The following is a 13,760-nucleotide window of genomic DNA, read 5'->3' as shown; positions in this document are numbered from 1 at the left end:
ACAATACATCATCTGACTTCATTTCATGAACACATATTGCATCTCTTATTTTAATTCTAGGACATACTTTACCTTGTTGTCCTTGACTTTCACTTTGTGATTTCAGTTTTTTTTTCATGACCGTAGAGATGAAATAGTTTCTTTGCTGTAGTGAAACTGCTATGAATGTGAATATCTATTGTAAAAATAAATGCAAGTACAATGCAACTTTCCACGCTTTGGTCTTTGTTTACTCGAATCAAAAGGTTCAAAAATGTCAGCTGATCTTTATGACCGGTCAGTGTTTTGTGTTTCTACAGAAGCTGGTAGCCCTCAGCAGCTAAAGTGGCGTTAAGGCAGAAAGGACTGGAGGACAACAGAGCGCTCTGTTCTAGTAACTGCTGCACTCTTTTGTCTTGGCCGAGGTGGAAAATGTGCTTTCAACAGGCTGTAACTCTGTGGAACCTCATCCAGACGTCTACCAATACTTCCTCCTGCCTTTTCGTTCTGCGTTTTCCCCTTTTTATGCACACACACACACACACACACACACACACCTCATAGTGCAGTGCCAGTTCTTTCCAAATGCGTCTCATTCGTTCACAGCCAAGGTCTTACGATCAAGAAACTCCAGTCTTCTTTGAATGAATCTCCAAATAAATGTGAAAGACACTACAGTTATCTTACTGCCGTACAATATTGCCTCATTGGAGTTATGTTTATCATGTATCTATTAGATGCAGTCTTATGAATGCACTGTGAGATGTATTAAGCTGCCTTTGGGTGCAGCAGCCTTCAGTTTCAAATACCTAGACGGTCCATTCAGGCTGTTTCCACCTTATTGTGCCGTATAGCCGAGCAGTGAGGAGGCGGAAGGTACCAGTGACGTCGGTGATTCATTTACTTGAGCCTGGCAACCAGACATTACCAGTCTCCTGGTGGCTGTGGAGAAATGGAGTTTGTTTGAGCCAGTGACGTCAGGATGGAGAGGGGTCACGACCGCGCTCTGTCTATTTTGCCAGCTCTTTACGCTCACTGTCTCAAGGAGCAGCAGACCACTCAGAGGCAAAGCCTACACAGAGGCTGCCAGAGGGAAGCCATCGCACAATGCAGTTGGAAAGTAAAAGGAAAGCTTTTTGTTTTGTTTCCACACACAGTGTCGCACTTGCAGGTCTTTCTTTATTTTTTAACTTGTAGCCGGGCAGTGATGAGGCACAAATGAGCGTGTTATGGCTAACACTTGACATGCCAAGCTGATCACCTGGCCTCAATCAAACGTATGTGTTTCTGCTACATGCGATCAGACGGCAATCATAACAGCTGCAAAGCTGAGGGTCAGCACCTTGTCGTTTCATTTCAATTCTAATAATGTTCCAGACAGCGACGATACAAAATAAATACTGGCAGCATTAAATCCACAGTGGCAAGTTATGGAAGGTGAAATCATTTCTATTTTTTGTTTGGGGTTTGGGGTTGTACAACAGGTACAACTAGGAAAGGGACAAGAGGCGTTTCATAAAAGTTGTTGACTGGATTCAAACCCACTTTGCCTGTTATGCTGATTAACAAGATAAACTGAAACCTCAAAGGGAGTAGTTGTGTAATTGGCAGTGTTCCTGCCACTGTCCTCATACCAACCAACAAGTGTTTGTGTGGATATGATGCACTGTGCACGTATTCATTCTTTCTCTTTATGCACAGACTCCATTCCCCTTGTTTTGACATGGTATGCAGCCTGGGACAGGAAGCCCAATGGAACAAGTGTATTTGGTCGAAATCTGGAAACCCTGAAGAAAAGATGAAAGTCAGATTCTTTCTATCGAGGGAGAAGCATTTGTGATTGAGAGAGAAAGGACAAGCTCTCTGGCTGAGCAGGCTGACTAACAAGTGAAAATCCCTCCAGCACACCGAACACTAATGTGCTCCTGGAGAGGAATACCTGCACAAGGATGGGAGCAAGTCTGACATCTAGTGGCCATTTGTTGCATTACCAGAGCTGGAGTAATTAGCAGATGGAAGATGTGGGAAAAACAGCATTTCCACCCAAATAACACAATTAAAATCAAAAATTTTAATGATAAAACAAATCTGATTGATAGATATCTAACAATGATAATCTAATAAAGGCTCAAATCATTGTCAGTGACGTCAGTGCGTGTAGCATAAGGTCAGTGGTCAATGAAAGCGCATCTGTCACGGTGACGGGTGAAGCAGACTTCTTACAAAATAAGCTTCTCTTTGTTTGCCTGCTTGGTCAGGTCGGGCACAGAGGAATCCATTTCTGCAGGGTCTGTGAAACAGGGTTAATATAGTTTGGGATGTGATTTGTATGCGTGTTTTTATCTCATTGTGGTTTTATTTCGTTTTGAGTATTAGTTTGTTTAGCTTTAATGTGAAGCATTTGAAAATGTGTGACATCGTCGCCTCCTAGTGGTAGTATAAAAAACAAGACACTGTCTGGATTTAAATATGAACACAGGGTTTGTTTCCATGACAGTGGCAGGAGGCTTCTTCTAATTAGTCTCTTTGCCACCTGAGAATACATAAATGTCAAGTACAAACACACACACACACACACACACACACACACACACACACCTACACACACACACACACACACACACACACACACACACACACACACACACACACACACACACACACACACACACACACACAGAGCAGCCTCGCTTTCGGCCCCCTTGGCTCTGAAGGTGTACTTTCCCTCATGAGTCACAGCAGAGAAGATCAGCTGGTGAACGGCTCCCTGTTTGACCACCTGAACCCCCTCAGCTCCGACATCTGTCAATGTAACACGCAAACGATGTGTTCATGAAGAAAAAAAAGAGAATTGTGTGTGTGAGCAATAGAACTTAACTGATAAAGTTGACTTAATTAAAATGGTGATGATATCAAAGGTTTCAAGCATTTTGACTGTGGCAGACATTAGGGTTGGCTTTTGCCATATTATCTGACAGAAGAAGGGGGCATTAGAGGACGAACAAGGAGACTCTTTCATCCGGTCTCGTGTCGTCTTTGACCTCCGCTCCATCTTTCAGACACTCCGTCCAACACACAGCTCTGCAGGGGAGCCTGTGGGACACTGAGCATCTGACATACCACTCTTCAGGGGAGGCAAAACGCTCTGGCATAACACAAACAAAAGATGCTTATTTTGGGTCTCGTGTATTCTTCAGTAATGTTCCAAATGTTTGACCTTTAAACACTGATAAAAGAAACTAAAATAACTCAGTACCATCCACGGCCAGATATGCAGAAGTGACGTACTTTTAAAGCAATGTCTGTACTATAAACGAAGGATTAATCACATTTAAAAAATGGTAAAACGGGATTACAGGGTGAAGAGGATTGCATTTTGTATCCACTTATTAGGTTTCTTCTTTAAATTCAGTCCCTCACGTATACCTCAGACCTTCATTATATACTTAAAGTTAAAGAAGAAGAAACACAGAGACGTCTCATGGGTAATTAACACCACCTCAATTATGCTTCTGTTCCTGCAACCCCAAAGGACAGGCACACGTCCTTGTGAAGATATTTACATGCCCCAGCTTGCACCTTGGGCAAGTAAGCATCTCGTTAGACACAGCCGTAATAAATGAGCTTGTTGTGAGGAGGGATTTGGTTGGCTTGCTTTCAACTCTAGGAGGGAGGATTTATGATGCAACCCATATGTCTTCATTTGGACGATAGCGGGATGATGATGTTGTTGTTTAGCATCGCTATGAAGGAACCAAGCATCTAATCTCAGGGGAGGAAAATAAGGCAGTAACTGCTCCACTGAGTCTAAAGGATGTATTCTTAGAAATGCTTGTCCCACTAAAACAGGAAGTCACAGCCCTTTTGGGAAAAACAAAGCATAACAAAGCATAACTGAACATAACATAAGTGTAGGTCAGCCCATCCTCAGACAAGGACACGTCGAACTGTTCACCTCTTTTTACTTCCTTTCCCTTTACCTGCCAAAATTAAAGACACTTCTGGGAAAACTATTTCTATATTCCTTTTCAATCACGTGCATGTCCACGGTGTTCCTGTTTACCTAGAATGTTGTCGGTAGATTTCTTTGTTTCATTTCCTAGATGCTAAAAATACATTCTTAAATCTCATGCTCGATGGGATATTACGTGCTTGTGTGAAAGTGTATTTAAGTACTTCGGTGCGTCAATCCGAGGTGTTTAGAGAAAAATGAGACAACTACGAAAGTCCCTGAGAGACAAAAACGTCTGTGACTGGTCCAAAAAAAGGGGAAAGATTAATTGTGTCTATTTATGTCCTAGAGTGGGTAATGCAGTCTATGGTGATATATCTCTCTCAGTCATGCGCAGTGGAAGGACTGGAGTCCCATTCTGCACTTGCCTTTGACGCTAAGCCTGGCTGACAGTCTCTTGTCTGCAACCTGCAGAGTGTAGGTGCGCGTGTCACTGAGGCCCACGCCAGAAATGCACAGCAGGCGCTCGCTTCCCATCTGTTTCACTTCGTATTTTCCATGAGAGTACTGGATCCGTAGCAGCTCTGCGGCCTGAATCGTAATAACAAAATGCAGAGACGAGGGGGGGGGGGGGGGGGGAACTCAGGGAAGTGTTTTATGTAACTGGGACACCCGTGTATAACTTCTTTTTACCAGAAACCACTGCATCCTGATGTTTGGATCCTTCAGTTCAAGGATGGTGTCAAAGACGATGCTGGTGCCAGCTGTGGCAGTGATGTCCTCCAGGGGCTTCAGCACGCGTACCATCTGGGAAATATCATCAGATCAAACACGTCATTTGTTCCCCATCTTCACATTAGCTGACGCGAGTGTTGCTATGTGACATACCTTTGTTGCCATGGCTGTGCTGTGTGACACTCGTCCCCTTTTCTATTCTGCTCTATTTTAAGCTATTCTTCATATCGCTCCCCACCTCCACCTCCACCTCCACTTTCTTCTTCACCTCCTCCAGCTTCTTGAGGATGCCTCTGAAGCCGGTGAAGCCGTGCTCGGCGCAGATCCTCTCGTATCGTCCCTCTTCTCAGCTCCAGCCAGGATCTTTAGCATCTCCTCCTCTTTAGCTGGCCTCTTCTCCTCTCTCTTCTCTACGCTGCTGCACAAAGAGGAAGCAACTGCTCATGTGTGCTTACATGCACACACAAAAGTGTATGCCAGGCTTGTGTGTGTGTGTGTGTGTGTGTGTGTGTGTGTGTGTGTGTGTGTGTGTGTGTGACATTATGTCTGACAGTGTGCATATTATGTGCATTGACAGCTCAAAAACATCTACCTCAGCTCCTGCGGCAACACTGGTACGCATTGCAGCTCTTCAGATCTCATCCTGTACATATTTCTGGATGCAATGCAAAAAAACCAAAAAGGAACCGGGGGTGGATCAGAGAAAGCTCCATCACACCATGACAGGTATTGGGAGTGTCAGGGAAAGTATTCGACAACAGCCTTGTGTTCCTACCGTTTCTTCAGCATCTTTTTGAAATCCAACGCTGGATCTATAAACAAAAGACAGAGCATCTTAACCTGCGGCACTGAGTGAAAACAGCACGTAACCTAAGCGGAAAGCCTCTAAATAACTATCAGGACTGAGAACGGTTCACACAATGTAAGATGGGAAATGGATGAATTCACGTTCTGTAACAACGATTTAGAGTAAATGGCTTCTCCGTGCTTGTTGGAGGCAATGCACTTGTCGACATCAGCATCCTCCAGGGTCAGATTTTTTGATCTGAAGTGGAGGAAATTCGTTACAGGTTACCTAAAATGAATGACAATGGCCTTGCTTGTCGTTTACTATAAGACTAAAACTGTCACGCTGTCATTACATCGTCCAGTGACTTTAAGTCCCACTGCAATACTTACGTTGTGCAGAAGGAGGCAGTGCCATGCTGGGAACACCCAGTAAACATTTAGAGCCACAACTTAACAGTCATCCCTCACCAAAGAAACAGATGGCAAGGGACGATGCATATGTCAGCACCCACAAGTTAATTGCTTTATAATAGCTATTTAAGCTTCACTTAAGCTCTGCGGCTGGTACAGAGAAATCCACTCCAGAGTGGTTATAGATAAAAGGATCAGGGAGAGTTTTTTTCTGTCTACTTTTCGTCATGATACATGTTCAGTTGACAGAACCAAGATGGCAAAGTCCCTTGGCTTACTTGGCTTACAGTTACTAGAACCTTCCCGGGCTGGTGAACAAACAGGAACACTGTAAACTGTGTGGTTCAAGTGACACACCGTGAGGACATGCTGATTGTTTACTGCAGCGATGAGAGCAGCATACATCCGGTCAATTGACCCTATCTGGCATTTTCCTGTTTTCCAGTGAGTTTAAAGTCAGTCGATGAATGCAAATTCGATGGCAACTCCGCAGCCGTCTGTATATAGTGTTACTATTTAGGCCTCCTAATCTATAATTCACAGGTAGAGTCAGGTTGAGTGAGGCTCAAACACCTACAGTTTATACAGAACAGGCACTAGTATTCAGCAAAGGCAGCAGATGTTTTTCCTCTCTCTGTGGAGCTCACAACCATCGCACAAACTCCATCACAGTATTGCTTCGTGAGGTCTTTGTCAGGACTTTGATCCGAGTGGATCAACAGTCCCTTCACCCAGAAAGTCTAAAGTCTAAAGTTTACGCACAGCAGCAAACCTTTACTTCCCAGTGGAGTTTAGCCGTTGTCATCTGGAGTTTCTAGGCAAACTATGGGTAAGGATCTAAAATGAGCTCCCATAGTCTCAAGGGCCCACAGTTGTTCATCATGCAATATGAAGAGAGATATTAGGGGACGCAAAGGGCGTTTCTTGAAATTTCAGGCGAGTCGGTTCACCTCATCTTCTCGGCCAGTGACGGGCCGCAGCTTCTCCTCAAAATCTGGGACAGGCTCTCCCTCGGGGATCTGGGAGGATTTCTGTACCTGGCTGAAGGACTCCACCACAGCGGAGGTCTTACGCTGAGTGCCCTGAGGGAGCATGAAGGACATCCACTTCATAATCATGTACAAACTGTGCTAGACCTGCGTCACGTAAATTATGCAAGTTGTCATTAGAGCTTTAAATGTTTGGTTTTCGCACTGTACTACAGAAATAATGTGGTTAATTCGATTTATTTTTGGTGTGCATTTGGCCAGGAGCTTAAAGTGGCAGCCTGACATTTAGTTCCCAATGCGCTCTGAGGTTTAAGCAGGATGAGACACTGTTCTACACACTGGGACAGGTAAGAAATGTCAGTTAAAGCTGCCAATTTAACCATCTGATGTTCATCAATTATGCCACTTTTGCTCATCGTAATAGTGACTCGAACAGATGCTCCTTCATGCCACGTCTCTGAAATAAAAAGATTGTATTAGACAGCATGGCAGATTGGGAGCAGACGATCTTGGTGGACAATCCCGACCTTCCAAGGTGCTCGACAAGGCCTGCACAACTTTTCGTAGCTTGGGGGAGCTCGTGGAGGAGGTGAAGGAGGTGAAGGATGGAGGAGGTGGATGAGGAGGACATCTGCCTCACTCGACCCATATGCTGTTCCATCTGCTCCACTCTGCCCCCAGTGGCCTGGAGGAGCTCTGCTGCCATGATGAAGATGGGTGGTGCTGATGTGACAGACACAATTAGAGATGTGAAAAAAAAAAAAAAATGAATTTGACCCCGAGTTCGATTGGGTCTCGATGTGTGTAACAGGTTTTTGTAGATAAGAGGGACCAGAGGGACAGAGGACAGTCCTAACCATCCTCTCTAAATCCACACACTGATACAGCTGATATCTTACAGTGTACTGCAGATTGTACAGGAGGTTGTTCAAGGCTGCTGTGTTTGTGTGTAAGTATGCGTGTTGAACACACATCTCGGCTGTGTCTCTGTGGTTTGTGCTTCCAAAAGCACGCACCAAAAATGATTGAAGCTCACCTCCCTTCCCCTGCTCGCTCCGTGCCCTTTGCTTCCTCCATCATACGCTTTTCAATAGTGACTACAACAGTCCTTTGCCTTCGCCGGGCTCGTACAAAGATCCAATTAAAAAGGTAATCCACACACCTGCAGTGGGAGATAAAGCGTTGTTTGTACCACTGATGAACTGTGCTCTTCCTCTACATTGAATTTGGATTCCTCTCTTGTGCATTGGTGTGTGTGTGTGTGTGTGTGTGTGTGTATCTTTGCCTGAACATAATATATCCACTTTAACAGTGGCTGTATAGAAGATTACACACATTACAACTGTTCAAATCCAAGTGCAAGCAAGTGTCAAGCGTCATCGATTCTTCTAATTCGAAATGTAGTACTCACTGTTTGTACTTACAAAATTTCAATACTACAAAAAAACAACAACACAAAGCTCAGGCATCATGTCTATATCTGTGAGCCAGTATCAAAATATAGAATTGCATTTTCTCTGAGCAAGAGCTCGGTTTGAGCATGTAAATGTGACTTCACAAGCCAAAGGAACAATGAACCACAAGATTCGTCTCTGAATGGGAAAAGGGAATTTGGCTTCCTGCAGCAAATACACTACATGTTGGGGGTGAGTGCGCTAATTAGCTCCGTAAGCTTTGATAACGACACCGAAGGAAGTTCTTTTTATGCGGCCACAGCAAACTCTTTGATGGTATAAATCTACAGTCTGACGGAGTAGCAAGTGACTGGAAGCTACAAAGTGCTGAACAGGTTGCTGTCTCACTGTAAGTGGAACACAAGAACATCTCTTTTTCCTTCCTACATCCTCTCTCTCTCTCTCTCTCTCTCTCTCTCTCACACACACACACAGCATACAGCATGGCAAATTGCAAAATGATTTACTTTCTCTACTCTCCCCATGGCTCTGTTATTTCAGAAAAACCAAAACACACACAGCCAACCAAACGTACCGGTACTTGTTACAGCAAAGCCTTTACTTCCTCGCAGATTTAGTCTGTGCCCCAGGTGTGTGGTTCTGAGGTGTGGCTGCAGTTCACAGATGTCCCAGGGGACATTTTTTGGAAATCAGTGTCGCTGGAATGAGCTCGTGGTGCGTGCGCAACCCAACGAGGCCGTCTACGCCAAGATGATGAGCAAGAAGCCTGGTGTCTACTTCAGTCGTGTTGTCTCATTTTACTACTTGTAAACTAAACCTGTCAGTAAACCTGCTCATTCTTCGCACTAGACGTGCATAGTGCATCTTTTCTCTGCCTCAGCAAGGAGGGAAACTGTTGTTAAAGCCTTACATACAGCTATGATGTAATGTCCTCCACCGCATGCTGACTTGTTTGTCTTTGCAGTGATGAACGAAGGGAATGGAGGATCTTCACACCTCTTCTTCATCACATAGACAGAGAGAAGCCCAAACCTATTTCTTACAAATGGATCAACCCTCACAGGTTGTGAATTGTGATGAGATGAGGGAGGACTCGGAGTAGAGGTCGGATAGCAGGAGGGGGTGAGTGAGCCGTGTCACGTTTCACTGCTGTCTTTTTGGGGAAGGAGGAGTTTCCACTCTGTGGATCCATCGCTGTAGCAGAAACAAGCTGTCATTTCTCAGGGATGGCAATTACTCCTTGGAACCAGTTCATCAGACATTCAAAAGACAATGATCTATTGATGCTGTCATCATGGGCTTATACTGCACTTCTTCATACATTCACAGCAACTTTCCATGTTGTATTTGAGAGGTGGGACCAATTCAGTTGGAGAGGGAACAAAAGAAATCGGTGAACAAAAAACAAAAGTTGAACAAACACAACATGTCTGATGACCTAGCTCCATGTCGGGATGTCGGGATGGTAAATGGAACGACCGGATATCAACAGCAGAGCAACAAGAAAACACTCTGCCGAGTGCTCAGTCATCGTGAGCGGTGTACCAAAGACGGTAACTGAACACAGCGGAGACGAGGAACATCGTCTATCTCGCTTAAAGAGGAGGCAGAAAGAGAAGCACGCAAGTTGTAAAAATAAATTCCACTAAGTGTGATTAATAACTGCAGTCAAAGCATAATGGTATTACAATCACAATGTTATTAAGAGTGACAGCTGGTGAACAATCGGTCCTGTTGTTCCTCGTTCCTCGTCCCAAATAATACTAAACAAATAAAAGCATGGTATATTGGGCTTTCTGTGGTACCCAAATGTTGAATTCTTCCTTGCGCTCAATCAACTTCATCGGAAACGACTCCAGCTTTTCCACATTTAGATGATGACTGCTGCTCATATGCTTGCACATTCCATGAATTGTACACTACGACTCTGGTCTTTGGGAGGAGCAGTCACAGGGGAGACACTTCAAGCACCCATGTACACGACCTGTTGACTGCATGTTCTGGCCCTGGCTTGTATGAGCTCACATTATGTCGAAAATCAAAATTTAGGAAATATTCCTTGTTTGATGGGCTTGGAACCAGCTCATCATTGGAGGAGGGTAATTCATGGATGTTTTATTATAATTCTGGGTGCCTTATCATGGATATGCTCTTTGATGTGACAGCAGGTATAGCACTCAAGTGTGATTGTTTGGTTTGAGAGAGAGAGAGAGAGAGAGAGAGAGAGAGAGAGAGAGAGAGAGAGAGCAGATTGGCATTGAGAGTCCCATCAGCATTACTTCCCTCTAATCCGCTTTGCACTACACCTGGCTGGCATACTAATGATGAAGAAATGACCTAGATTTCTCTCTTAGCACATTCATACTCACAGCACAAAACATAATGAATGAGTTGGTAGAACGTTATATATGTATATATATATATATATATATAATATATATATATATATATATATATATACATTATTTTCTTTCTGTCAGCGCTCAATCTGAGAAAGAGGCCAAGCATGGATATTCACTCCTGATGAAAGACGGTTTCTAACTCTACAATAGTCACTGTCTCAGTTCTTTGAGCTTCTTCTGTAGCTTCATGATCAAGACAATCTGTGCTTTGAGGAAAAAGGCCTTACGATTGTCAACAAAAATCATACGTGTGATGTCTTTTGATGCTACGCACGTCCTTTTGACAGTTATAACTCCACCAGCCACATCTTGACATGACTACAGCCAATCTAACACTGGCAGCAGAGCTATTTTTACTGTTGCCGTGTTGTTTACTGTCGACACTTCACCTATTCAGATGGGAATGTAGCTTCATTTGTAATTCACTATGCCAATGCACAACAACGCCGCTGGCAAGATCTTCAAGGAATGAAGAATTCCGATGGCTGCAGGTCTGCGGGGCAAAGCCTAGGGGTGGACGAGCGGGAGTTTGTTGGATTGATGCTAGAAGGTTTTGGCTGACCCAGTCAGAGGAAACACAGCAGAATACTGTTTAATATGCAGCAGCTGTAGCTATGTGATGTTAAACGCGTCGTCTGTACTGCACATCTCTGGAGCAAGATCTCATTTTAAGATCTGTCTAACCGTATTTGGAGGAAACAGCTGCAGAAGAGTGCACGTGTCTGCCATTGGTGTGTGTGTGTGTGTGTGTGTGTGTGTGTGTGATGCTGGGTGAGGGCTGAATGTAGAAATGATTGAAGTCAACTTCTCCAACTTTTAACTTGGGAAACTATCACTTTTGAAACCATTACTTTGTGTTTACATTTGTTGAATATTCCCATTAAACCAAAAATTAAAAAAACACATTTTCCCATTTTTTATCTCCCCCCTCAAGTATCATCTCCTCTCACCGGATCACCTCATTCCTCCTAATCCCTTCACTTTACCTCTCCCAATTGCCCGTTTCCTTCCTTACTCATCTCTAAACATGGACGAATGCTATTTCCCCAGAAGGAAATCCGATAAGGCACGGCGGAGCAGAAAGAAAATGCCACTCCACACCTGTTTTGGGAAGGAGGAGGCTCCAGCCACAGAGGGCAGGCAGAACTGATCCGGCGGGATGCAGGAGGCAAAACCCCTTAATCCCTGTGACATTTTAGCTCAGACCTCTCGTCAAAACCTGTGAGCTGCTTGCTGTGCTGCCCGGGAAAGAGGAAAGCTGCAGGAGGGATGCTTGTGAGAGACGGAAGGAGAGGAAGGCTGAGGGACAGACAGACATCGGGCCAGCGGTAGATAAAGACGGACAAGTGGGTGTTGGATTAGTAACAGGAGATGCAGTTTAACAAGCTGCAAGTGTTGGATGAGATGATTTGCTTATTGAAGAGCAGTCAGCCTCAATTTGAGGCCAGCGTCTCCCATCTCGCTCGTCTGCATCACATCTCCTCTGTTCAAAATGCAAACATCACACTGTGAGATGATGCTCTTTGCATACTGAGTCCCTTGCCAGCTGGGCATTCACTCCTCCCTGCGGGCTCGGTCTCTGCAACACCCCGGAGGAGAGCAGCCCCCCTACAGCTCTGTCAGTCCCCCACCTTGAACACCCTCTCTGTCCACATCCTTCCACCGCACACCACCTCCTCCTGGATTCATCCAAGCGTGGACATCCCTGGAGGGTGGTGCCTAGCAGGTGCCAAATGTTTCTGCAGGCACGAACGAGAGAGAGAGAGAGGAGGCAGAGAGAGAAAATAGCACGAGTTCATTTTTTTAAACTGAAAAAGCAGGTGCACCTGAATGTAAGTGTTTCAGATAATATAAAACCTTTCTCTGAGACAGTTTCTCTCTCCCCGTGCTACTCACTCCAATAAATGGATCCATATGCAGTGTGTGAAGCTTTCTGTCAAGCTTTAATGCGAGTTAAACGCGCGCAGGTCCCTTGCTGTGCATTGGATGCTTGCCTGACGTCGGATGAAACAGAGATAACAAAGGAGCAGACTGAAAGAATATCAGGTTCACTGACTGAGTAGAAAATAGACATGTTTTTGTTTTCAGTCTGACAACAACAAGTCGGATCAAACGTAAAGAAGAATAGAATCAGGACCTAAAAAAATACCCATGATAATGTCCTGCCGCCAAGAGAGAGAGAAGGAAAGAGAAGACGGTGCATGAAACTGTTTTATTACCCACTTTGGATGACTTTCAAATCAGGTGTGTGATGACATACCTTCAGTTGTGCCTGCAACAGCCCGAGCAAGGTGAACGCCTTTGAAGTTTTTGTTTCAGCCTAAATGATGCTTGGCTGAGGTGATTGGCGAGGTACTCGTTTTCAATAAGACCCAGGTGAATACCTAAGCTTTTAATATACGCTCAGTGTTTGCTGTGAAGATTACAATAGGGAATGATACATTCCCCCCAGGGTCCTGAAGATCTGCGCCATCCAGCTGTCGAATGTCCTTCAACACCTCTTCAACCTGAGCCTGAAGCAGGAGGAAGTCCCGGTGCTGTGGAAGACATCGTGCCTGGTTCCTGTACCAAAAAAGACGACACCATCTGGCCTCAATGACTACCGACCAGTTGCCCTCACATCTCATGTGATGAAGGATGGAGAGGCTGGTCTTGGCCCACCTCCGAAACGCAGATGAGATCCTCACTGGACCCTCTTCAATTTGCATACCAGCCTCGTGTGGGGGTGGACGACGCCAGGGGCGGGCTGGCCATCGGGGATACCGGGGGAATCCCCGGTGGGCCGGTCCAATACCGGACCACCTCCATCATCAACCAGCCCTTGCTCTGAGATCGCCAACCCCGACTGTATTCTATGCTTCACAGAACACGTTCAATTTACTCTAATACTTAAAGCTCATAATCGCTGACTGATATTTATACTACTCCTCGCGATCTGTATTCACACTCGTGGTTTCCATCTGTGAGCCGGCAGCACCCCTACACACACACACACACACACACACACACACACACACACACACACCCAGCATGCAATCTGCCCCAAAGAGGCGGGTCTATGAAGCAGTTTAGCCAATGATGCTTCAAT

The 13,760-nt window shown here is 44.9% G+C and overlaps 1 protein-coding gene across 1 annotated transcript; it reads right to left on the bottom strand.

Moving 5' to 3' along the window:
* Positions 1-2,198: 2,198 nt before the first annotated feature.
* LOC306784707 (immunoglobulin superfamily member 22-like) lies at positions 2,199-7,561 on the bottom strand (the record flags this gene model as incomplete). The annotated part of the gene is given in 16 exon segments (XM_079278799.1): positions 2,199-2,269; positions 2,656-2,781; positions 3,043-3,109; positions 3,111-3,124; positions 3,875-3,959; positions 4,367-4,522; positions 4,625-4,738; positions 4,911-5,000; positions 5,003-5,084; positions 5,442-5,478; positions 5,584-5,711; positions 5,846-5,871; positions 6,817-6,948; positions 7,290-7,312; positions 7,383-7,462; positions 7,464-7,561. Coding segments are annotated over 16 exon segments (1,329 nt in total).
* Between the last annotated feature and the right edge of the window lie 6,199 nt (positions 7,562-13,760).

The sequence above is a fragment of the Melanostigma gelatinosum genome (assembly GCF_949748355.1).
Source record: "Melanostigma gelatinosum genome assembly, chromosome: 1".
Lineage (NCBI taxonomy): Eukaryota > Metazoa > Chordata > Actinopteri > Perciformes > Zoarcidae > Melanostigma > Melanostigma gelatinosum.
Note: the sequence above shows the minus strand (reverse complement) of the source record. Positions and strands in the feature narration are given on the sequence as shown.